The sequence below is a fragment of the Cyphomyrmex costatus genome, unplaced genomic scaffold, assembly GCF_001594065.2.
Source record: "Cyphomyrmex costatus isolate MS0001 unplaced genomic scaffold, Ccosl1.0 scaffold455, whole genome shotgun sequence".
NCBI lineage: Eukaryota > Metazoa > Arthropoda > Insecta > Hymenoptera > Formicidae > Cyphomyrmex > Cyphomyrmex costatus.
In genome coordinates, this window is record NW_017278801.1 from 94,479 (window position 1) to 118,609 (window position 24,131).

The 24,131-nt window shown below is 28.3% G+C and overlaps 7 protein-coding genes across 7 annotated transcripts; 3 read left to right on the top strand and 4 right to left on the bottom strand.

The window, feature by feature from the left end:
* The first annotated feature begins 293 nt into the window (after positions 1-293).
* Positions 294-1,657, top strand: LOC108777691 (proline synthase co-transcribed bacterial homolog protein). Its single transcript, XM_018544637.1, has 4 exons — positions 294-490; positions 670-1,033; positions 1,143-1,384; positions 1,476-1,657. Exons 1-4 carry the CDS (start codon positions 398-400, stop codon positions 1,545-1,547), a joined length of 771 nt encoding a protein of 256 aa, XP_018400139.1. The 5' UTR covers positions 294-397; the 3' UTR covers positions 1,548-1,657.
* Positions 1,658-4,743: 3,086 nt separating this feature from the next.
* LOC108777685 (heterogeneous nuclear ribonucleoprotein A1-like) lies at positions 4,744-5,924 on the top strand. The gene is made up of 3 exons (XM_018544631.1): positions 4,744-4,817; positions 5,230-5,329; positions 5,543-5,924. The coding sequence occupies exons 1-3, from the start codon at positions 4,809-4,811 to the stop codon at positions 5,695-5,697; spliced, it is 264 nt and encodes an 87-aa protein (XP_018400133.1). The 5' UTR covers positions 4,744-4,808; the 3' UTR covers positions 5,698-5,924.
* Positions 5,925-6,186: 262 nt separating this feature from the next.
* On the bottom strand, positions 6,187-6,908 carry CPF1 (cuticular protein CPF1). Its single transcript, XM_018544636.1, has 2 exons — positions 6,821-6,908; positions 6,187-6,699 (listed from the first exon to the last, which is right to left on the bottom strand). The coding sequence occupies exons 1-2, from the start codon at positions 6,830-6,832 to the stop codon at positions 6,301-6,303; spliced, it is 411 nt and encodes a 136-aa protein (XP_018400138.1). The 5' UTR covers positions 6,833-6,908; the 3' UTR covers positions 6,187-6,300.
* Positions 6,909-11,055: 4,147 nt separating this feature from the next.
* rtp (MORN repeat-containing protein retinophilin) lies at positions 11,056-12,173 on the bottom strand. The gene is made up of 4 exons (XM_018544642.1): positions 11,981-12,173; positions 11,613-11,796; positions 11,405-11,514; positions 11,056-11,240 (listed from the first exon to the last, which is right to left on the bottom strand). The coding sequence occupies exons 1-4, from the start codon at positions 11,988-11,990 to the stop codon at positions 11,092-11,094; spliced, it is 453 nt and encodes a 150-aa protein (XP_018400144.1). The 5' UTR covers positions 11,991-12,173; the 3' UTR covers positions 11,056-11,091.
* A 126-nt stretch (positions 12,174-12,299) lies between these two features.
* On the bottom strand, positions 12,300-16,177 carry Mms19 (MMS19 nucleotide excision repair protein). The gene is made up of 9 exons (XM_018544626.1): positions 16,059-16,177; positions 15,473-15,711; positions 15,061-15,393; positions 14,381-14,975; positions 14,001-14,282; positions 13,206-13,924; positions 12,820-13,077; positions 12,577-12,741; positions 12,300-12,500 (listed from the first exon to the last, which is right to left on the bottom strand). Exons 1-9 carry the CDS (start codon positions 16,153-16,155, stop codon positions 12,300-12,302), a joined length of 2,889 nt encoding a protein of 962 aa, XP_018400128.1. The 5' UTR covers positions 16,156-16,177.
* Positions 16,178-16,470: 293 nt separating this feature from the next.
* On the top strand, positions 16,471-18,648 carry LOC108777682 (cytochrome c oxidase assembly protein COX15 homolog). The gene is made up of 5 exons (XM_018544627.1): positions 16,471-17,013; positions 17,115-17,241; positions 17,495-17,627; positions 17,704-18,331; positions 18,394-18,648. The coding sequence occupies exons 1-5, from the start codon at positions 16,852-16,854 to the stop codon at positions 18,646-18,648; spliced, it is 1,305 nt and encodes a 434-aa protein (XP_018400129.1). The 5' UTR covers positions 16,471-16,851.
* Positions 18,649-22,179: 3,531 nt separating this feature from the next.
* On the bottom strand, positions 22,180-24,047 carry LOC108777692 (ubiquitin domain-containing protein 1). The gene is made up of 4 exons (XM_018544638.1): positions 23,870-24,047; positions 22,901-23,260; positions 22,480-22,598; positions 22,180-22,374 (listed from the first exon to the last, which is right to left on the bottom strand). Exons 1-4 carry the CDS (start codon positions 23,949-23,951, stop codon positions 22,213-22,215), a joined length of 723 nt encoding a protein of 240 aa, XP_018400140.1. The 5' UTR covers positions 23,952-24,047; the 3' UTR covers positions 22,180-22,212.
* Positions 24,048-24,131: the final 84 nt, after the last annotated feature.

The following is a 24,131-nucleotide window of genomic DNA, read 5'->3' on the forward strand; positions in this document are numbered from 1 at the left end:
GCTTGCGCGTAATCGCAGAAATCCTAGGGAATACTAGAACATAAAGGTGCTTTCCAATTACACTCAACTCAACACCAGTATTGGTCGTGCTTTTTGATTGGCTGTTGCAACGTCGCAACGTTTGTTAACTCATTGTAAACTGTTGTAAACCAGGCTGGAAAACATATGATACAAGCATATGATCTGTGATACAAATACAAAGTATTTACATAAAATTTATCAGTATGTGATTGTTGTCTTGCGTAACTTTTATTGTTTTTAAACACATGAGACAATTAAGAGTTCGAGAAAATATAAATTGGAAGAGAAAGATAAATTCACATTAAAGAGAAAAGAACAATTTTATTATCTTAAATCAGTGAAAAGTTTATGTTGAGTACTGATCAAGAAAGAATTTATGACAATATTTAAATATAGTATGGCAGAAGTGGCAGCAAATTTGAAATCTATCTGCGATAAGATATCACATGCTGCTACGAAAAGAGCACCGGTATTCCTTTCCGTGCACATTGAGTATTTAATATTAATTAAATATATAAGTTTATGTATACGACTATTTAGTGCATTTTTTTAATGATCTGAATAGTTATATATAGAGAACACTGCGCTTCGAACCATCAATGCAAAGGTTAGCTCGCATAGATCAAAATATTTATCTCATTCTCGCAGGGATATCAATATTGTGAACCGCGACTGGTAGCTGTTAGCAAATTACAACCTCCTGACTCGATAGTATCCGCATATGAGGCTGGTCAAAGACACTTTGGTGAAAATTATGTAAATGAGCTAATGGAGAAGGCCTTCAGCTCACTGATTATTAAAAATTGTAAACAAATTCGATGGCATTTTATAGGAAATTTACAAAGGAATAAAGTCAACAAGCTTTTATGTATACCAAATTTATATGTCATAGAAACTGTCTATAGTGAAAGACTTGCAAATGCACTCAATAATTCGTGGCCAAAATTCCGAAATAGTGATAGTAGCAGCAAGTTAAATGTCATGGTACAAGTTAACACAAGTCAAGAAAAGGGTAATGAATTATTTATTATACTTAAGTGAGAGGATTATACTAGAATAAAGTAATTGTCTCAGCTCAATAAATTTTAAATTACTCTGTATAAAAATAATTGTAATTACAGAAAAAAGTGGTTGTGATGTTGCGCAAGTATCAACCATTGTAAAACACATCGTAGAGAATTGTTCTAATTTGAATTTTATGGGTCTTATGACAATAGGAATGTATGGGTATGATATTAAGAACGGACCAAATCCTGATTTTATTTGTTTAATGAAGTGCAGAGAAAAGATACATGAAGAATTGGAAATTGATGTAAAAGATATCGAATTATCAATGGGAATGTCCAATGATTATGAACACGCGGTAAGGTCTTCAGACAATTGTGAACAGTGTACTAAAATATACACAGGTCTTATGTTCTTATATGAAATGCATTTATTATATACTATTGTAGATTGAACTTGGCAGTACAAATGTAAGAGTAGGAAGTGCCATTTTTGGTGACAGACCACAAAAGAGTAATTGAAAAGATATAATATATCAATTTAGCCTAAAAAAAAATTATCCTCAAGAAAAAAGGATGTAACATGAATAGAGCTATATTTGTTTATCTTGAAATGCTCAGATATGTTTGTATTATGAATATTCTTTCTGTAGCAAATATAGTTAATTTTCTCTATTTTAAGATTATTGGAATCACAAATGTTTCATTTTTCTTTCTAAAAATTTTTATTTTTATTCTGATTTACAAAATGAAAATATCATGTCTTCCATCTTTCATTCCTTTTAATACTTTAATCTGAGCAAATGTATATACTAAAGGAATAACACAGAAGGACAATTTAGAAGAAAGTGATTGTCCTGAAAGAAGACCTTAGAATAGAGAAAATTTTATTTGTAAGAGCTATATTATAGATAAGTACATATATATTACATTTACAAATAAATGTACACAATAATGTGTAAAATATTAATAAAGATCATTAAAGTGAAAGATCATTAGAACAAAATTTATGCTCTATTATTTGTTGTATTGATAACTGTATATTATAAATCTTATTTTTAATTACAAAGACTATATATTATAAATTCTACGAATTTTATGTTAATAAATACATTATTTAATTCTAATTTTATTTTATGAACTAAGCAAACATATATTACAATAATATTAGTAATAATCTCAAATACTATCAATTGTTTATAATCTAAATAGAGTTTAGAGATAATTAATAAAAAAAATTTTATAAGAATATAGTATTAGTAGTTTTTACAACAATAATAAATCATTGAACATCGATCAGTTGAGAGCACTAACAATGCGGTAATTCGTGCATAATAATAAAAACTGTATATTTAAAGATTTTACATAATAAATAATCGAAAATTGCGGCTCTGTTGGAGCTATCTTCAGCGATATTAAAATCAACATTTCGTAGTTCGGTACAATAAAAAATCGCAAAATGATCAATCAAAGAGCAAGGATAGTCCCAACAAATTATCAAATTTGAAGAATGTAACTGTTCTTCAGCTATTTGGCACCGCGTTGTTAGCTCAATTGCTCAATATTTAATGTTTTTTATTATTATTATCGAGAGCCCGAATTTATATTTTATTTTATAGTAATTTTTGTCTTTTTAATCTTTTTTTATCTTAATCCTATATGAATCTACAAGGGGTTTTTGTACGTAACTTAATTGTTGCTTTATTGTTTTCTTGTATGTCTCAATAATAAAATATAATTAATATATGATAATATGAACTTAGTTAGAAACTCTAATAATCAGTGTAATTTATAAATTAATAGTTAAGATAAATTAAGAAAAATAATTATCTTTTATTTCAATACAAATCTGATATTTTTGTAATAGGGAACGAACATTTTGAAATATAGTAATCTGTATTTCATTTCTCTTTATCTTTGTTTAGATTATTTCATAAATTTATGTTAACTGGATAGAAAAATTGTTAGTAAATATTACATAAATTCTCTTATCCTTCTCAAAAACTTTTTTAGACAAATTTTGTAATATTGATATAAATATAAAACTTTATAAAAATTATTAAATAAATTTTGTAAAATTCTTATTAATTTATACATATAAAATTGATATGATAAGAGGGCGTGGTCCAATTCCACACAATTCTCAGCCTCATTATGTCGTACAGACACATATATGTAGGTCACCTTCACCGTTTTTTTTTTACAGGAGCATGGTTCAAATGTATCTTGTGCAAGGTCATAAATTACGCAAGTTACCGCTCTTAAAAGTTATGGAAGTCAGTCAGTTACTTTCTTTACAAAAATCACAGGTTGTATATGCAACATAATTGTTCGCCCAACAACAGTGATTGATCGATTAAAATTGAAGCGTTATATGTTTTGTATACTAAGAATTAAAAAGAAGTCCGCATAACAAAAACTTCTGAATATTTTTACATAAATTTCGTGCTGCCATCTTTTGTCTATTAAAATTGTTAGCAGAAATCATTTACTATTTAATTTTAGAGAATACAATTTCGTCTTTTAAAATTAAAATTTTAAGTACGTTTGATTAACTCTTTTACGCATTCTTTAATATTAAACAATTTATTCACTGTATATTTGGAGACAATTTTGCTTACAATTGGAATTTCCAAAAATTTACGAAAATTTATTTGTACGAGAAGATATTTTCTGGATTCTAGGAAAACACCACAAGCTATATAATATTATTTTTAAAACTAATTTGAAATTGAAGAGATATCTTGTAACGTGCTTCGTTTTCACACACAAGCAGTAACTAAAGAAAATCAACTAAACACAAGTTGCCGCTATAATGTACGTCAATAAAGAGACGGCTCCGGTGCAACTTGACGTAAGCTTGCATCAGACAATCGTAAATGAGGAGATTGGTACCCACTACTGTAGTCCACGTGATGCAATATTCATAACACGAAGTACGAAATACGCACGATATTGCATATAAATTCAAAGTGACATGAAAAATCAAGTTATATGTTTATGCTTTAGTATATAAGTGTATAGGTAAGCATGACATGAAATAGAATTCACGTTTATTGATACTCATTTGCATTATGAATTTCTTTTATTTATATAATTATATTATTTTAAATATTATACTATATATATATATATGTAACACACACAATTATATTTGCTGATTAAAAAAATGAATGTAAAGCATTGTTTGAACACTAGAGAAGAATTGTATGCATAAAGTAATGGCGTGTAAAAAAGTTTTTACTTTTTAATACGCCATCACTTAAATAAATAAAATGAATAAATCGATCACTCGAGCTCGAAAATTCCAAAACAATTTTTAAAAATACATAGTCTACTTGCAATTCGATCATCATTTATTTTTAATAATCTGTACTACGAAATGTAAATGTTGACATATAAATAGCGAGCTATTTATTTTCACGTCTATTATACGTATATGCAGGAAAAGAATTCACACGATCTTGCGCTTCTAATGTTATAATTACATACGATTTATAGCACGGCAACAATATTAAAACCTTAACCCTAATCATTGAAGGCGTAAAATATATTCATAGCTCTTAACGAGATATAAAATTTTATATCTATATGATGCAATAACGCCTTACTATGAACAGTGGCATTCGTACGTAGTACAACAACAAGAATTAGTTTTTGGAAAAAATGCACCACGCACACTGGACAGGTTTTCTTCAGCACGTATAAATAGACTGTTAGATTTAAACAGAGCATTCAATCGTTCTTCGTGTTTCAACGGGAAACAGAAAAACAACGATCATCATGTTCAAAGTAAGTGCTTTGAAAACAGAAACAATTTTAATTATTATTATTTGCGTAATTTTTATATATTCATTAATTTATAGAAATTGATAAAAGTATATATAATGAGGCTTCAAGTTAAGATTATAAACTGTTACACTTTTCTGAAATTATAATATTCGTATTAATTGCAAGAAAAATGTAATTAAAAAACTCATATGATTCCTAAAGTTTTAATTTCATAAAATACAGAACGCGACTATCAACATATACATAAAACTATTTTTATTTTGTGAGAGATAATTGGACACGATATGATAATCTAAAAACACGAATTTAAATGACTATATAATAGTTAATATTTTAGTAAATAAGATATATAATAATAGTCCCGAAATTTTTCATTTCTGAAGATAAATAAACGTTTTAAATCTTATTGCAGTACCTGGTGGTGTTCGGCCTCTTGGCCATCGTAAATGTCTGCTACGCCGGCTTGATCGCACCTGCGATCGCACCAGCAATTGCCATCGCTCCCGCTAAAAGTATGGATAAGTCTTAATTCAAAATAATACATAAGATTAAGAAAGTTAACATCCTGTACATTTATAATTTTGGAATTATCAAAATCACGTGTATCACAAATATACACGAATAGTGTATAGCCTTATATGGATAATTAGATCGTTAGAGGATGCGAAATGTTTTTTTTCCATCTTTTTCTACTTATAATCTAACATTCACAAAATCTGTTTCAGCTGCGTGGGCTGCTCCTGCCTGGGGTGGTGCCGGATGGGGTGGTGCCGGATGGGGTGGTGCTGGATGGGGTGGTGCTGGTTGGAATGGTGCCGGCGGATGGGGTGGTGCTGGATGGGGTGGCGCTCCCCTTGGATTAGGACTTAAGTTAGGCTAAATCTCTTTTATATTGATAAAAAACTCGCCACTACCCCATCACTATACACATCGCAGAATGTACTTCGCCTTTAATATCGGATACATACAAATTATTTGTTGATTTCGCAATTCTCCCTGAATTCGATATTCGCAAAATTCTTTTCTTTTTCTATTAGAACATCTTTCCTCCTTCCCATTTGAAATTGTTGACAAATTGTTGATAAGCGCCGCGACAAAAAAAAAAAACATGAAATAATAATAAACTTTCACATAAAAAAAAAACTTGAATGTGTTCTCTCACACAGTTAAGCATTTTTACCCCCAGCGTCTTTCTTACAAATTACATCCTTCCCCTCAAATAAAATAATTAACTTCGTCCTACATCTTTTATAATTCTTAATTAATTATTCAATCTCTTAAGAAACGAAAAGGATTACTTAATTGTTAAAAAATGAAACTTTGATTATAGATTATAGATCTTTATTGCGTAACTACTTACATTGTAGTGTGATCGTTAATTTGCCACATACAGAAGTATACATAGTTACAGGTATCGAAGGTTTTTGAATAAATATATAATATACATATATATATCATAAAAATTCACGCGAGTGTGATCGATTTAGTAAGCGTAGGCAATTCCAATCGGGCTGCTGTAGCTCATATGAGATACCTCCACGGCCGGGGAGTAAGCGACTCCAAGAGCAGCCGGGCGTACTGCTGCTGGTATAGCGGCTGCAGCGTAAGTCAACGGGGCTGGATGAGCAAGATGAGCATAGGTGGTAACAGCAGGATTAGTTACGCGGATATCAGCCTTGCTCGAGCTAGAGAAAGGTGTGTCGATGGTTTTGGTTTGCGTGGCCACTTGCGCCAGATTGCCAGGGCTACGTAATATATTGTCGGACGTCGACGTGATAGCGGGTTGAACGTGCGCTATCGGTTCGTAATGATACTGCAGGGCGGATGGCAGTCCAATATAGCCGGCGTTGGCCGCAGCCAAAACGCAGAAGATTACGAATAGCTAAAACAGAATTTCCATGATCATGAGAGAGGAGACTTGTAACTTTAAGAGCACAGATTTATTCTTGTTCCTATATATTAGATAATATCTGATTGCAATTGATTTGTATATATATCCGTACCTTAGCTGCCATTATGCTATATATGCGGGGAAGATCCTGCGATGACTTCAATCGTGTCTGAACTGAAATACGAATGCTACAATCCGTGACAATCGGTACTTTTATACTTGGCGGACAAACGACGAGCCACACACGAAATCTTTCGGTACCCTCAGTTTGCCATGGTGGGATATAGGGTCAAGGATGTTTTTAATATTGCGCCATCCTCCGAACGTCTTGCTCCCCGTTAAATCGTTATGCCCTTCCGATGATATTTATAAGTATTAAAAATATGTGGGTATGTTTTCTCTTGCATATAAGATAATGCGAAATAATGTTATATAATTATCCTATATATCTTCATCTCTAAACACTATCTAAATTTTATAAATTTTAAAATCATTATTTAATGGCAATGCTTTGAATTTCTAAATATTCACGCAATTTGAACATGGTATTAAAAAATCTGAATAAAAGACCTAAACAATTTCAATGATGCACAATAAAATTCGTTCAACCAATCAGAAATTTACTCTAAATGAAAAAAGGAGTAGAATTCGAATTTTCTTATTTTTTATAAGAAAAAAGACAAAATAAATTTTATGTAGTATATGTATATGTATATTAGGACGATATTAACAAAATCTGAAATATAATTTTTTTTCAGCAGCGCCGCATTTATTGAAATTACTTATTCCTTATGGTTAAAAATAATCAATAATAAGGATAATGTAAAGAGCAGATTCGAGAGTTGTCTTTATATAGAATTAAGAAATTAATATAATTAAAAAATTAAAAGCCTAATTAAAACAAATCAAACTGCATACATAACGCATCATAAGATATTTTATGCATATCTTTTATCTATAGCATATCTTATATGATACGTTATGTATGCAGTTTGATTTGTTTTAATACTTCTAATTTTTTAATTGTATTAATTTCTTAATTCTATATAATAACAATTCTCGGATCTGCCCTTTACGTTATCTTTATTATTATTTTGACATCGAGAGCTTTGTTTTATTTGTATTTATTTTTAAAAATAATTATTCTTATTTAAAAAAAAATTTTTAATAATATGTAGAGATCGTGCAAATCGCATTTGTGATGAAAATTAATGTTTCTCAGTTTTTTTCTAAAAGGAATGCACATTTTTTACAAGTTCCTCACACAACAATGCAAAATTATGTCTCAGGAACTTCTCAGACAGCACAAAAGTATATTTATAATAAATATTTTATATTACTAACCATTTTTTGAAATGTTATATAAATATTTTATATATATATGTTATATAAAGATTTATTTAAATTATTGAAATTTAGACTAAATATTTATGATAAATATAAATAAATATTTTTAATATGTTAGCTTTATTTCAATTATAATATTTTAATGAGTATCTTATTTATAGCACATACATTTACTAAAACATTTACAATACATATTTTATAATATTTATAATAAAGTTTATATGCTCTGTGCAATCTATAGAGTACAAAAACTTTAAAAAAAAAATTTACAAAATATTTAAAATAAGTCTTACAAATATTTACAAATATTTTGTAAATATATTATGTACTGTGTCTATATTATTATTTTTCGAAATAAAATAAAGCTAATTGTGTGTCTGTATACACGATTGAAAGTATAATTTATTGTTTATCTTCAAATTCAGTGAGCTGGTAAATGCGAAAAAATAATTCTGCGTAACTTTTTGTACAATATATATATAGATATATTTTTTTTATATGTTCGATTGCTTACTCAAAGAAAACATTTATTGTGTACATTATTATATATATAAATATTATATATCATATATATGAATTATTAAAAAATAAAATCGAAATATTTGATATCTATATTATTTGTGGATTTGAATTAAGAGCCCAATCAACATACACAATATTTAAAAAATCTTTTTAATTTATTTAATGAAAAATTATTAAATAAACATTTAAAAAATATTTTTATCATTGTGTACTGATTGAGAAGATAATTAAATACATTTAAAATCTATTTAAAGTATATTATTTTTATATTTATATTATACAATAAATATATTTTATAAGAACTTTTTAAACAAAAATTAGGGAGTTTTTTTGCAATACCGTGTATTACAAAAATTTCATATATAGCTAGTAAATACTAAAATTTTAGTAGTAAGTAGAACATTTGTGTTTATTGTGTGCATATATGAGTTTGTTTCAACTTTCCACTAAATATCGTGATTTTAGCGTTTATCGCGCATCTGAATATAGGATATTATAGGGTCGAGTTTTTGCAATATATCGTGTGTACAAAACATGAATTCCAGTAATTGTGAGGACAAATGAGTGCAACGCGTAATTGGTACGCATATTAATAATAAATGGATTTGTGTCACATAAATCCTTTATTCCATATCAAATATAAAAAAACATAGAACGTTTCAAACATAGGAACAATCCAATGTTTCAAGGCATTTTCTTTTTATTAGTGTAAGATGAGTCATTTGTTAATTTTATTTTTTAACAGTTAATTAAATTACATTTATTTACTGCTTTGTTAATTTTGACAGAGGTTTCAACATCAAATCTGTAAATCTGATGTGACTCCAATAATTAATACAAAGGAAGAATATTAAATTTGTATTAGCTGAGGATGATACCAAAGCGAGTTAAAACGTTCTATATCATGTTTTTGATATTTGATATGGAATAAAGGATTTATGTGACACAAATCCATTCATTAATTTGCGTACCAATTACAATGCTGCGCTCTCATTCGCCCTCGATGCGGAATTCATGTTTTGAATCTGAAGAGTCCATTAGAATATGTCTGAACCGTTTACAGATACGATAAACGCTATAAAGTCACGTTATTTAGTGTAAAGTCAAATTACGCATATGCAGTTCCGACTTTTCACTAAATAACGTGTGATTTTTGCGTTTATCGTATTTTAATACACGAAATTGCAAAATACTCCATATTGAAGTAAATATTGTATAACGTGTATACGTATAATCATCTACAATATTTTTCAAATTGTATAAGAACAGCTAGTTCTTATAAATAAATATTGTTAACTTGTATAACTTAAATATAAAAATATGCTTTGATAGATTTGGAATGTATTTACACAAATAGTATCAAATTTTTCAATTTTTTAATAATTTATATGTATATATTGATAATACTTTTTCTTTTTAATAATACTTTTTCTATTCTTTTTCATATTAATATTTTTTTCTCCGAGTATCAATCAAACACATACTTGCTAAGGAATATCTACAAAAAAATCACGCATATAAAAAATTTTTTTTTGTGTACTTGCCAGCTCACTGAATGTGAGAAAATATACATTAAATTATACCATAATTATTTCAACCATAACTTTACATTGTTGAAACAATGTATTGAAACTTGCAAAAAGTGTAATATATGCCTTCTAAAAAAATTAAAAAATTGGAAAACATTAATTTTAATTACAAATGCGATTTGTGCGACCTCTAGCTACATATCTTTTTAAATAACAATGACTACTTTTAACAGTTTTAACGAATAAGTGTTTTCAATAAGGCGGTTGAAAAAAATATTTTAAATTTTTTTAACTACTTTAATACATATATATATATATACACACACACACACACACACACATCTTTATATTCTCGCAAATAAAATATAAGCAAAAGAAGTAAAGAAAAGTAATATATGGAGAATTCGGATAGCCTTTCTTATTTTGCTTTTAATTTAGTATTTACAAATCTAACATTTCAATTTTCATATATTGTTATATCAAATAGCATATGTGCGAATTTTATGTGTCGATTGGTGCCGCACCTTCGTCTTCAAAACTGGAACATCCGGCTTGGCCACGCCTCTGAGCGAAAAGTAGTCTAGCCTTGTGCTCCCTCTCGAACTTTTTCTTTTGGGGCGTAACTCGTTACAATTATTATTTCATTCTGTATTCAGGAAACTGGTATCATTGACATTATCAGTATCTTAATTTTAAGTAAATAAAGATAAATCTGTACATTTCTTTTTCCAATTCTGTATAAATTCTTGATATACTTTTGACATGAGAAATTTTGTTTGTGAGTGAATAATGCAAAGAAGATTTAAATATGTAACATACATAATAAAATAAATATTAATAAAAAGATTTATCCAAATATTGTATAATACAGATTTTATTGGTCATTAAAAGTATTCCAATGATTGTAGAAAGATATAAACTGATGAATGAAGATTACGTATGTTTTTTTTTTTATTAGTTATACATCTACAATTTATTCTATTTTCTAACAACATTGAGCACGTGCCATCATAGAAATTTTTTGCGCCTTTTGCACTATATCAGGACAACGTCGTCGCCTTACTAATCTACAATCTTGAAAAAATCCTTCGTTCCGCGGAAATCCATGCGATCCATCAGCATAAGTCACTAAACCTGTGATTAACGAATAAAAAATATATAACAATAATTTACATTTGAATTACAATTAAAAATTATGTAAATTTTAGTTCGATAGTTGGAACAGTTGCAGCGCTTTGCAAAACTGTGAAGCAATCAATACTAAATTGATAATAATCAACTGAATTATGTGTATATACCTAAGCCCCAAACACGACCTCCACGAAATTCCCCTTCAAATTTCATTCCATCGGCACGCCAGAACACACCATGGCCGTGAAACCATCCTTGCATAAATTCTCCCTCATACCTAAGAAAAAGAGAATGGTCTTGTACAAATATATATATAGGACGACATTTCTGAGTGAAATGCGTAATTTCGAAGTAAACTTGCTGCATAAAACTTACTTCGCTCCGTCGGGAAACACAATCACTCCCAAGCCAGAACACAATCCATTTTGAAATGCTCCATCGTACCGCGTTCCATCCGGAAGGACTAATAGACCAGCACCATGTTTTAAACCCCTACGATTCCAATCGCCAATATATTTTGTACCGTCATCATATTTGTATGCACCATTTTTTGCCATACCTATATAGACGCACGTACACAAGTATTTAAAATAAGAAAATCAAATATTCTATTCAATAAAAAAAATGCCTTTTCTTCTCAACATTTCAAGTATAATTGATGATAATAATTCAATTAAATACAAGAGATTTCTATTTATATATTAAAACAAATGAAGTAAATGTTACAAATTACTTATTCTTACCATCGCCCATGTTTGGCACTGTACTGAACGCATCTAAGTTAGCTGCGATTTTAATCCACTTATACAAAAATCAATTCTTTATTCAATTAAAGAAGATATCTGGGATAAACACAGACATTGGGGAAACCCTGAGAGACGCTCGGGAAAATACTACGCATTAGAGATACGTAAATAAAAATAACCATATACAAATTTACAGATATAACATGTTAATATTTAATAAGAAATTTACATTTTTCGAAAATGTATGTAAAGGCAAAAAATATAAAATCGCTTTAATATATATGTACATAAAAGTCGAACTACAATATTCATTCCTTCATTCCTTTGACTGTTCTCCAGGTGCACCCACTAAGTACCATCGTGTTCTTGCATTCACTGCAGCCTTTCTTACTAAACGTTTACGATCATCGATTATTACTCCCAATTTGTCTAATACAGTTTGTTTGTATGGATTGATTAGAATAGTGGGATAGTTAGCATAATGCGCTAGACATTCTAAAACCGCAATTCTAATACCCTATCAATATAAGTATTGATTTATATAATGATGCAGTGAAAGTTGGAACAATTAAAATATTAATCTAAATAATTACCATGATTCGATGCAGTGATAATTGCATAAGTCTTGGTATAACACATTGTAATTTATCAGAAAATACATCGTGTTTGGTGTCAAGTAATAGTTTAAATGATTTCAATGCCCAGAGTACTAAATGTTCATTGCTAAGAGATAGAGACTCGATCAACAGCGGTACTAACTAACAACATAATACATTATTTAAAATCTTTTTATCGCAAGATAATATTTTTATCATTAATGTGTCATGAAAACTTACCTCAGTTAAATGTAGAAACAATAACTCTTCAGGTATTTGTTCTAGTAAATTTACCAAAGCAATAAGATAACTCTGTCTCTTTGTACTTGTAAAATTAATATTTTGTCGCAACAAATATTCGAACACTCTTTGTTTATAAAAAATTTTTACATCGCAAAAATTTTCCGTTATCAAAATATCTTCATATTTACTTACTAAAATTTGATATTGTTCACCTACAATTTGACCTATTTCATCATGAGTTAATAAGAGTGTAAGCTGTAAAAACAAATACAAAATATTATTTTATCTATATTATTTATAACAAATTTTATATTATTTAAATATCTATATTATTTATATTATAACCGAGTATTAAATTATTATAATTTAAATCATATACATACATTTTCTAGAAAATATTGAGACTTTGCGTATCCTCTCATGACGAGTGCTTTAGTCATCCAAATTTGAAAGTTAACTATATGTTGTTTCAAATCAATATCATTGTCCACACTTAAATTGTTATTTATTTTATTTTCTAGATAAGATACAATTCTGTCAAGATCTGACACTTTCATTTTATTTAATAATACAGATAAAAATTTACAGCTTATTTGTCTTATATCCAGATCGCAATTACTAGTTGCAAGATTATACAGATTTTCCACCATATTATTATTTAGGTTCAAATCAATATCTTTTCGTAAAGAAGTAAAAAGATTCATCAATATAATTACGTCAGTTTCAGGAATCTTTGTATCTAAAGCTGTAGCATATTTTGCTACAATTGCATGTTGTTCTTCGATTGTAAGATTTCGCACAATTAACTGGCAGATGTTTGATATCAACATTTTATGATCGACAATATTTGTCTCATATAAAATTAGTTTATCGATAATATGGCATTCCTTATAAAGAAACTGATGTATTTTATAATCAGATTTCTTTAAAGCAATTAACTTCTGGATATTTAGTAATACTGTAGTACATATATCAGTATTAACAGCGTCCGTTGTTAATATTGTAACAATTTTCGGAAGTATTATATAACCTAATTCAGGTATTTTTGCAATAGCTGATAAAACTTTTATTCTACGTTTCAATAATTCTACTTCCATTTCGTCTGAAACATTTCATTAATATCACTTTTATGCATTGACAGTAAGTTTACATCAACTGTATATGCGTATTTAACTTACCTATGTTTGATAACAATCTTTCTTTAACTAACATTACTATTTCTTCAAGATACAACGTTGCAAAATCTGTAATAGTTGTATGACATATAATTTGAATTTTATCACATCCTGTTTCAATTTCATTACATATCGCATTATATAATACAGAGCGTTGTATATCGTTTAAATGTGCCTTTTGGATCGTTAAACCAAAGAATATTTTACTTTTTAATTCAATATTTTCTACTGTTAAACTATCTAAATATGTTTGAGGTATATTTGTCCATGATAATTCTGGAACATCTAAATTACATTTCATTATATTTATATATTACATATATAAAAGACATCATATTATTGTATTACAGTTCAATGAGCAATAATAAGATATTTTAATTTACCTTGAAAGCAAAAATCATGACGAGAACATATTTCCATCAAATTGTTTAATGTTTCTATCAATGCAATTTTATCGTTTAATGAATTCTTTGTAGAATATTGTCCAATACATAAAGGTATTACAATTTGCAATATTTGTACACATGTTGTTTTATTAATTGCAGCTATTGTTTCCAGTAGTATTTGGACAGGTCTATACAAACTAAGTTGCACATCGCATAACGACGATTTTGTGTCAGTTATTATGTTGTCAATAAAATTCTTGCAAACAGTTTTATCAACTGATATAACTTTAATTAAAGATGTTATTGCTTGTAAAGCAGAGTCTCTTAGTTCAATGTCTCTTCCTGGTATTATTTCTTTTTTTAAAGTTGTCCATAGATCCGGTAAATATGATTTTATTTTTGACAATCCAAATATTTGAACACTTTCATGGAGTAAATTTATAGAATCAAGTTTAGCAACTTTGAGAGTAGAATATGATTTATCAATTATAAGAGGTAAGCAATAATCTGCAAACTCTGGAACGGCGCATAAGCAGGGTGCTAATTTTTCTGCTAAATCTTCTCTTGTTACATTTAGATCCTCTGTGCCAGACTGTGTATAAAACATTTATAAATTATAAATATTCAAATGTTACATAAAAAAACAGGACAGAAAAATAATTTAATAATATAATTACAGGATTAAAATCAACTGGAAAATAACATGCCATAACCTCAAACATTTCTTCAGTTAAATGACCTAATGGAAATTCTTTTATAAAATGTGGTAGTATAGTAAACAATAATATAAGGTTATTTGCGTCTCTTTCACCATCTATAGAGCTGATAATACCATAAACTAAATCTGGTCCCATAGATTTCAAATTATTTAATCTGTTTTCTATCAAATTTTTAAGTACTAAGTATATTTTGCGACGTTCAGGTAACAGTTGAGATTGACATTGAACATGTTCAAACATAGCTCTTAATAAGGATAACAATGCATTCTGCGGTAAATGAACCATGTTTATCTAGAAAAAAATTTATAAAAAATTAATAAAAGTGAAAAATGATGCAAGAGATAAGAATGCTCCTTAAACAAGTGCTTACAATTGCCTGAATACCATTTAACATAGATGGTATAATGCTGTAATGATCCTTCATTCTGTCACAATAAAATGTTGTAATAAAACACAATTCTGATTCAGTAAGATAATCTTGGGGTAATTGTGATAAAACCGATGAAAGAGCTGTAACTCCTCTTTCTCTCGTAAGAACATTATGGTCTGTCAAATATGAACCTAGTAACTCAACAAATGTATACAGTTTTATAGAACCTGATTGTATTTCTGAAACAAAACATTTAGTATCTTCTATATAATATAATTTTAGATTAATATTTTCATAACTACATAATAAAATTTATGCATTTCAGTATACTTATTATATCAAGAGATCTAACAAGTTCTAATAAGAAGAATCACATTTACGTAAATATATATAACTTGAAATTATTACTACATTTCTCTAAGTTGGAGAAATGATAAAATTAAAAGATCTAAGTACGTTATTTGGCCTTGAAAAGTATTTGAACGTAAAAATTTAAGGTTTATATCTCTCATTACTAAGTTTGTAATATTTGTAACACAAGTCACAAAAAATTAATTTCCAAAAAAAATTTTTAAGGTACACATACCAGAAGCTGTATTTCTACATAGTGAACTTAAAGCTGCTGTATCTTTCAAACTAATATCTAATCGTTCTTTTAAATCAAAATTCGAGAACGAAGCCATAACACCAAAAAATGTTGCATATACGAAACATTTAGCACATGCTCGAATCTTGATAAAGAAAGCAACCAGAGTGAACTAGACTCTAGAGCATGGTATAAGCAGTTATGGTATAAAGACAAGGGTATGCTCGTTTCGTGTCAAATCACTGCGCATTCTCTCTCTCAAGGAATTTCTCACCAATTGCCGTATTTTGTTCAAGTTACGTCATATTCGTGTAGAGTCGGGGTGAATCGGATATGATCGATAGCGTATCAGCTGCGATCGTAGCTCCAACTACCACCATGGTGTGAATCGAGACGAAGTTTTCATCGCGCCGAAATTAGTTTATGCTTATCAGTATATTATCTATTAAATTCCTGCAATATAATTAGACGTGATCTGGCCGTATATTGCCTCCGCTTACTCCAAGAAGTCATTAACTAAGAAGAAAAAGAAGACATTTGGCACTCTGTCGCGTCGCGAGGTTATTTCGTGTGTGCATTTTGCTCCACGGTGGACGCTCCGCTTTGCACGGCAATCTATTGCTTCTATTATTAAGCTTTACATTTTTACTAAAATTTTTACTTTCATTTGGGACGTGATCTGCGTATCGACCTCTTATTTACTGTTCGGGTGCCATAAATTAAAGAAGAACAAGAAGAAGACGTTTATCAATGTTCGCTTGATGTTCATCGATTCTTATATTTTGATTGCAGTATGTCAAATATCGTGAGGTATCATACAAAAGTATTAGGAGCGTATAATGCTACGAGACGTATACTTAACAGACAATACTTGTTTACCAATGCAAGAGCTGCTGTTGAGCGATGTAATAATATTTCTTTGAAGGAATACTGTTCAAAATTCCTGTTACAAGAGGTAAACGGACGTTCCAGGGTGAAATTGCACATCTAACAATACTGAGTGATTTTCATGAGCTGAACAACGTTTAATAATAAACTAATTTTAATGATTGACAGAAACCACTTAAACAAGTGAATGTCATAACTCGTAATTATGCCTCAAAACCAAGCTGTAAACATGACAAAATCGTAGGATCTTGGTTGCTCACCTGCGGCGGCATGGTTTTTGTAGCTGTTGCATTAGGTACTCTTATCTATTTTGTATATTATCACTACATTTGTATCATAATTAAGAGTATTATAGAAAAGACATATGGAAAATAGAATTTCGAATTAATATTTTTCTCACATCTCTATAAACTAATAGAGTACCTACATGTGCAATTCAAATTTATGTAATATTTAATTATATAATAGACACTAAGAGTACTTGTTAAGATAAATAAAATATATTTATATAAAACAATCAAAGATTATTTCTCCTTCTATGTATTTAGGTGGTATAACAAGACTCACTGAATCAGGCTTGTCTATGGTTACCTGGAAATTGCTAGGAGAAAAAATGCCTCTTAATGAGACTCAATGGCTTTTAGAATTTGAGCGTTATAAACAATTTCCTGAATATAAAATGTAAGAAATAATATATTGATAATGTGAAAAAATTAATATATGGAAATATATATATGCTATATTAATTTTACTGTAGAATCAACCACAGTATGACGTTGGAAGAATTTAAACGTATTTGGTGGATGGAATATTTACATAGAATGTGGGGCCGTTTGATTGGCGCTGTATTTATAATTCCAGTAACATATTTTTGGTATAAGGGTATGCTAAGACATGGAATGAAAACACGTGTTGTTGCCTTAGGATCACTAATTGGTCTGCAAGGACTCATAGGATGGTATATGGTTAAATCTGGATTAGAAGATCGCTTCATAGAACCTTCTGATATACCGCGAGTGTCGCAATATCGTTTAGCTGCACATCTCGGGTTAGCGTTGCTCTTGTATACTGGATTTCTTTATAATGCTTTGGATCATCTGATTCCTGCTCAAAGGATAACTGTTAATTTGTCTGATACTACAATTGCAAATAATACACTGAAAGCACTGAAAAGGTTTAAAGGATTAATTCATTCGACGAAAGGGCTGGTATTTCTTACTGCTTTATCAGGAGCATTTGTAGCTGGAATGGATGCTGGTCTTATTTACAACACTTTTCCAAAAATGGCAAATAAGTGGATACCTGATGATATACTTGCCATATCTCCAGTATTAAAAAATTTCACGGAAAATCCAACTACAGTTCAATTTGATCATAGAATTTTGGTAAGCTATACATATAGTCATTAAGCATGTTATGTTATTTCATGTGTACATTATTTATGCAGGGAATCACCACCATAGCATTGATAACTTGTTTGGGTATTTTGTCTCGTAAACATAAACTTCCTAATCGAGGAAAAAAAGCTGTGACTGCGGTACTTTGTGCCGCTTATCTTCAAGTACTTTTAGGCATTTCAACTTTATTATATCATGTTCCTGTAACGTTAGCTGCATCACATCAATCTGGTAGTCTTATACTTTTAAGTACTATAATTTGGCTGTGCCATGAACTACGATATTTAGGAAAGTTTGCTAAATAAATTTTGTTTGTAAAATAAAGAACTGAAACTATAATTGTACGTTTATAACATTTGTATTAAATTATATACACTGACAGGTAAAAAAACGGACCACTAAATTTCAACATAAATTTTTAATATTTTTAAATAGCGATAACTCAGTGAAAAATCATTGTAGCGAGATGTTTAAAAAAAAACATTTTAAAGCTTGAAATCTCTATTTTTCAGATCGGTACTTAAAAAACAGTCGCACTGATATGTAAAAATACACAAATATATAGAAGATGCATAAAATCTCAAAATTTTTTACGAAATTTGCAAAGTTCCACGGCGCTAATTGAAAATTACGCACTTACTGACGTCTTATTGATGAGTCCAGTAACGAAACGCCAAAATTAGATGATATTCTTTGCAATATATTAGAATAAATTAAAGAATTAAACGAATTATTGGCTCGTAACCCTGTTTCTCTTTATTAGTTATAAATTTATTGAGCCTTATTACAATCTACATTTTACAAATTTCTTAAAAAATTTTGAGATTTTATGCGTCTTCATTTATTTTGTGTAACTTCACATAATGTCAGTTCGATCATTTTTTTAAGTATCGATCTAAAAAGTAGAGATTTTAAGCTTTAAAATGCTTTTTTAAACATTTTGCTACGATAATTTTTCACTAAGTTATCGCTGTTTGAAAATATTAAAAATTTGTGCTAAAATTTAGTATAGTCCGTTATTTTTGCCTGTGAGTGTATATGTATATATACATATATATGTATAGTGTATACATAAAAACAAAAAATATTTATTTACAAAATAAATGTGATATTTAAAAAATTTATTTTTTTATGTTATATTGTTTATAATTATTTCAATAATAGGATATAGGACTTTTCAATACTTTTAAAACGTTTTTGCGTTTTATTTTACATTATATATTATAATAATTAATAATTAATCTTAGGAACTAAAAAATATATATATATATTTTATATATATATATACACACACAACTTTGTTTTCTAAACAACAATATATATTATCAAACATATGTAACATGAAATAATTATTTTTGTATAATTCTAATTAATTTTATGTTTACGAGATGCGACACGATTTTCAAAAGTATTAGTGCATAACAAAATTGAATGATTTAATGCCATTTAAACAATTACTTTAAAATATATGTGAATTATGCCAAAGCAGAAATAACTCTCTTTTATGTTATCAGATATAATTTATTATTTAACTCAATTCTTCAGAAAATATCTTTACATATAGAGCACTTATTCTATTATGGCCAATTATTTGTTGATTTTCAAATACTTCGCATGCATTGGTCCAATACAGTATTATTAATATTAAGTACCATTTTTATCAGGCAGTTAAAATTACATTTCATTATTGTAACAATTTTTATTTACATAAGAGTTATTTTCTTCCTATTTTGGCGACGTTTAACATCACACTTGCTTAATATTAAACTGAGCGCTAGTATTAGTAAAACTTGCATTTTATTTTTGTATACGAAAGAAAGTATTCAAAACCGAATTTTATACTAATTATTATTACACATAATCTATAAATATACATATACATGAATTATATAATCTAGAAATCTTATTTATAATGTATCTTTTGAATTTGTTACTATGTATGTGCTTATGTGTAATGTATAATAGAGCATATCTTTTCATGAAAGAACTAATGATTACCGTGCTCAATTTTTACCATACAAGTTGTATTGATATTTCTTTTATAATTTGAATACTGTTAAAATTATTATGAAATAATTTATATATATATATATATCTCTGACAAGCTTACATCAGTTTGATAAATAGATTTATCATTATCATAACTCTTCTACATTGAACAGTACTTAATAATTAATACTACATATTAATATGCGTATAAATGCAATTTTATAATTTCTTTATAATTTTTTCAAATATATTAAAGTTTCTTTGTCGTCTTTTCGTGAAAAAACAAATTTTCACTTTATTGACATTTTTAGAAAAAAAAAAAAAAAAAAGAAAGAAATTGATATCGTAGCTGGCAAACTTAGATACCAGAGCTAATAAAATATTAAAATTTTTATGAACTAGTCAAAATTGGGCAGTGCAAATTTTTATACGCAAATTTAAGTGATACATATAAAATACAAGATTATCACGATTAAATTTGTCTTACTGAATAATGATAATCATTGACTTGTTTGATGTAAAGCACTCTTTGAGAACTTATTTCTGGTATATACAATATATGCAATATATGTGTATTGTATATATAGCAATCTACTGATTAAATGAATATAATTCATAATTTTGTTTATGTGAGATAAATGCAAATTTTATCCTTATTTAGTCTTATTATCATAATTCTCTTCTAAATGATTCAGTTATTAAAATCTTACTCAACATCTTAACTATTAGCTAGAAAACAGTATTAGGCCTAAAACATTAGATTTTTACGAGAAGATAATAAGAGTATAATTCAAAATTATTTTGTTATATAATATTACATGTATATGTTTGAAAATAGGACAATTGGTATGTTAGAAAAAAAAATTAATTTAATGAAGAATATACGTATTAAAATGAAATAAATTCTTATATATTATCCTCTTACATAAGACTAATTCGTGACAAAAATTACAAAGAAATAAGTCAATAGTTGCAAGTACAACATAGAATATCGTTATACAAACGAGTTCTAAATATACAGTACTTTGCAATGAGTATTATATTTTCTTTTCACTATTGTCCGTTGAATATAATTATTCCCTTTGTATTTGTATATGATGTAATGACACAATAATACAAATACATAAAAAAAATTACCATTTCCCCTATTTTGCAAAAGCAATATATATTCTATACTTTATATAATATGTATATACATAAAGTATATATGTGATATTTATACGTATATCTTTCTATTATAAAATATCTCACATAATGGCCGTTCAGTTTTAATATATAATTTGTAATGATTTTGTTTTAATATATAATTTTTAATGATTTTGCAATAAAAGCCATAAGAAAAGAAAAATTTTGATAATGTTAAATTGTAAACTTACATATTATGAATTATAAAAAATAGTACGTTTATATATTTGTATGTATATATATCTTACGTAAATATAAATAAATCATTTCAGTCAATTTTCTTATTGCAGAAAATACATTGTATTGAAGAAAGCCGAATTTATAAAGATAAGCCTTTTTATTCTATTAGTATTTTCTCTCTTTCTCTCTCTCTCTCTTTCATTCTTACATTACTTTTTTACATTGTATAATAAAGTATATGGATAAATATATGATACAACAAAAAAATTAATTGCACTTAACATGCGATTTCATTAAATGATGAAATTTGTATTAGAAAATTTTATGTTGTTATATTTATATAATATAATCAATTTATCTTAAAACCATTTATCACTCATGATGATGTGATAAAATGTTAAAAACCATAATATTCTTACTTTGATATAGGATTAACAAGTTTTGTTAACAAGCGTAAAAGTATACTCTTATTGATTGCTGATTGAAATGTATTTCATTATATGTATGTTATCAGTTCAACTAGTCTTTCCAGAGATATTATCTGATTTCTCTGGATTTACAATTACTTGTATTATGTAACCTGGCTGTACCTTAGCTTCTTCTATATGCATTTTATCACCAAGTAGTTTACCACCAAAAAACCACCTTTGACGTGAAGGTTCCAAACCTTCTTGACTCTATAAGCATTACAAACATCATTATTATTATTTTTATCATGAGGCATTATTTTCATATATATATGTACTCAATGAAATATTGTATGTAACTAATATTATACAAACCTGTAATTTTTTCTTAGCAACAGCAATGGTATCATTGCTGTAAACAGGTAGTTTAACTTCTCCTAAAGTAGTTGACAGTCTAAGTTTTAAAGTTTGTTCTGTTCCTTCGTCGACTGGTTCTATGCAAAATTGATATAGCAATAAGATAAAAAATCATATTATAAATTACTATACTGTATCCACACACATATAGAGAGAGAGAGAGAGAGAGAGAGAGAGAGAGAGAGAAGAGGGGAAGAGGAAAGGAGAGAGGAGTTATAGACTCATACATTTTATTTAGGGAACTCAAGCGCATTATATTGTGCTGCATGCATTATTGTCATATCCTAGAGTAGCTCTAATTTGATCATAAAATATTCAGATCTTTTTTTCTGTGGATACAGTACATATATCAAGATAACATCTTCCATAATTTTATTACCTGAGCAATCAGCAGGTGAATCTCTTCCACTATCTTCTTTTACGATATTAATTGGATAAGATAAACAATAAATAGGTACTTGATAACGTGTTCCTAACTCATCATAACATTCAGTTAAGAAACCATTTGGTACAGAAATATTAGCCCCATCTAATATAGCCTGTGCCAACTGATAATCCTGTGCTTCAGCTGCAGTCGCACCTGCTCTCAATGCGTCCCAAATTTCTTTACGACCATCAAATGCTGGTGCAGTGTCCCAAAACTCATCTCGCTTACTTCTTAGTTGACCTTCGGTCAGAGGTACATCCGATTTCCATCTGATTACCTCGTGACACAGAAGATGATTTTTTCTTGTATTTCCTACATAAGTAAATTATTTCAGTCAGAGAGAGAGAGAGATAAATAAAAATCAACCTATTAAATCGTTAAAATTTTATTAATAGAAATGTATGTATATTTCTTATCATGTATATTTGAATAACAAAAATTTACATAATGGTATATAATAAACAATCTAATTTTTTAAGTGTTTTGTACGTTTCTTTTTTGTCAATTAATCAATCTTGTAATTGTATTTTATATTATATGTTCCCTGTTTCTATCACTTAGTTAATTGTATATTTATGTATTATAAAAAAAAAATGATATTAAGTAATAAGAACATGTAGTTAAAAATATATTTTTATAATAGATAAAAAATTATTGAATTAATGTAAGACCGTTAGAAAGTGTCAAGAACTAGTCATATACTCTATAAAATACAAGTACTGTTATTATGTTAATGTCATGACATCATTTAAACCTCATCTATATATATACTGAACTTAATTAAGCAGATATGACTGACACAACACTTAATAGATAACGTACACCTCAGATACAAAGACAAAAATAAAGTTAAAATGACTTCAAGGTTAGTTGGTGTTCAATGCATTTTCTACAAAGAAGAAACTTCGATAGCAATCTCACCCGAATTAGTTCTGCTCGAATTTTCCGACGTATCATTGATTGAGGCATTTCTTGCCCTCGTTATACCTATGCAGCCTCCCATTCTACACAACCGAAGCAAGTAAACATCTCACTAAAATTTAATAACACTTCGCATGCCATTTTCTTCCATTTTATCCAATCGAACTCTTGCCGTAGCCATATTGCATGCTTTCAAGGAGAAATGGGGTTCACGTCTTCGCTAACTAGAATCCGAAACTCGGCCGCTAAGTGGGGTTCGCGT

Coding starts and splice junctions, on each gene's coding strand:
- LOC108777685 (XM_018544631.1), top strand. Junction 5,330..5,542: donor TGCCATCGCTCCCGCTAAAA/GTATGGATAAGT, acceptor AATCTGTTTCAG/CTGCGTGGGCTGCTCCTGCC.
- Mms19 (XM_018544626.1), bottom strand. CDS start 16,155: ATGGCTTCGTTCTCGAATTTTGATTTAAAAGAACGATTAGATATTAGT. Junction 15,712..16,058: donor ATGTAGAAATACAGCTTCTG/GTATGTGTACCT, acceptor GTTTTGTTTCAG/AAATACAATCAGGTTCTATA. Junction 15,394..15,472: donor TAAATGGTATTCAGGCAATT/GTAAGCACTTGT, acceptor ATTTTTTTCTAG/ATAAACATGGTTCATTTACC.
- LOC108777691 (XM_018544637.1), top strand. CDS start 398: ATGACAATATTTAAATATAGTATGGCAGAAGTGGCAGCAAATTTGAAA. Junction 1,034..1,142: donor TAACACAAGTCAAGAAAAGG/GTAATGAATTAT, acceptor TTGTAATTACAG/AAAAAAGTGGTTGTGATGTT. Junction 1,385..1,475: donor CCAATGATTATGAACACGCG/GTAAGGTCTTCA, acceptor ATACTATTGTAG/ATTGAACTTGGCAGTACAAA.
- rtp (XM_018544642.1), bottom strand. Junction 11,515..11,612: donor GTGTTTCCCGACGGAGCGAA/GTAAGTTTTATG, acceptor TCTTTTTCTTAG/GTATGAGGGAGAATTTATGC. Junction 11,241..11,404: donor AGGTCGTGTTTGGGGCTTAG/GTATATACACAT, acceptor CGTTAATCACAG/GTTTAGTGACTTATGCTGAT.
- LOC108777682 (XM_018544627.1), top strand. CDS start 16,852: ATGTCAAATATCGTGAGGTATCATACAAAAGTATTAGGAGCGTATAAT. Junction 17,242..17,494: donor TTTTGTAGCTGTTGCATTAG/GTACTCTTATCT, acceptor CTATGTATTTAG/GTGGTATAACAAGACTCACT. Junction 18,332..18,393: donor AATTTGATCATAGAATTTTG/GTAAGCTATACA, acceptor TTATTTATGCAG/GGAATCACCACCATAGCATT.
- LOC108777692 (XM_018544638.1), bottom strand. CDS start 23,951: ATGGGAGGCTGCATAGGTATAACGAGGGCAAGAAATGCCTCAATCAAT. Junction 23,261..23,869: donor TTCGAGCAGAACTAATTCGG/GTGAGATTGCTA, acceptor TTACTTATGTAG/GAAATACAAGAAAAAATCAT. Junction 22,375..22,479: donor TTGCTAAGAAAAAATTACAG/GTTTGTATAATA, acceptor TAATGCTTATAG/AGTCAAGAAGGTTTGGAACC.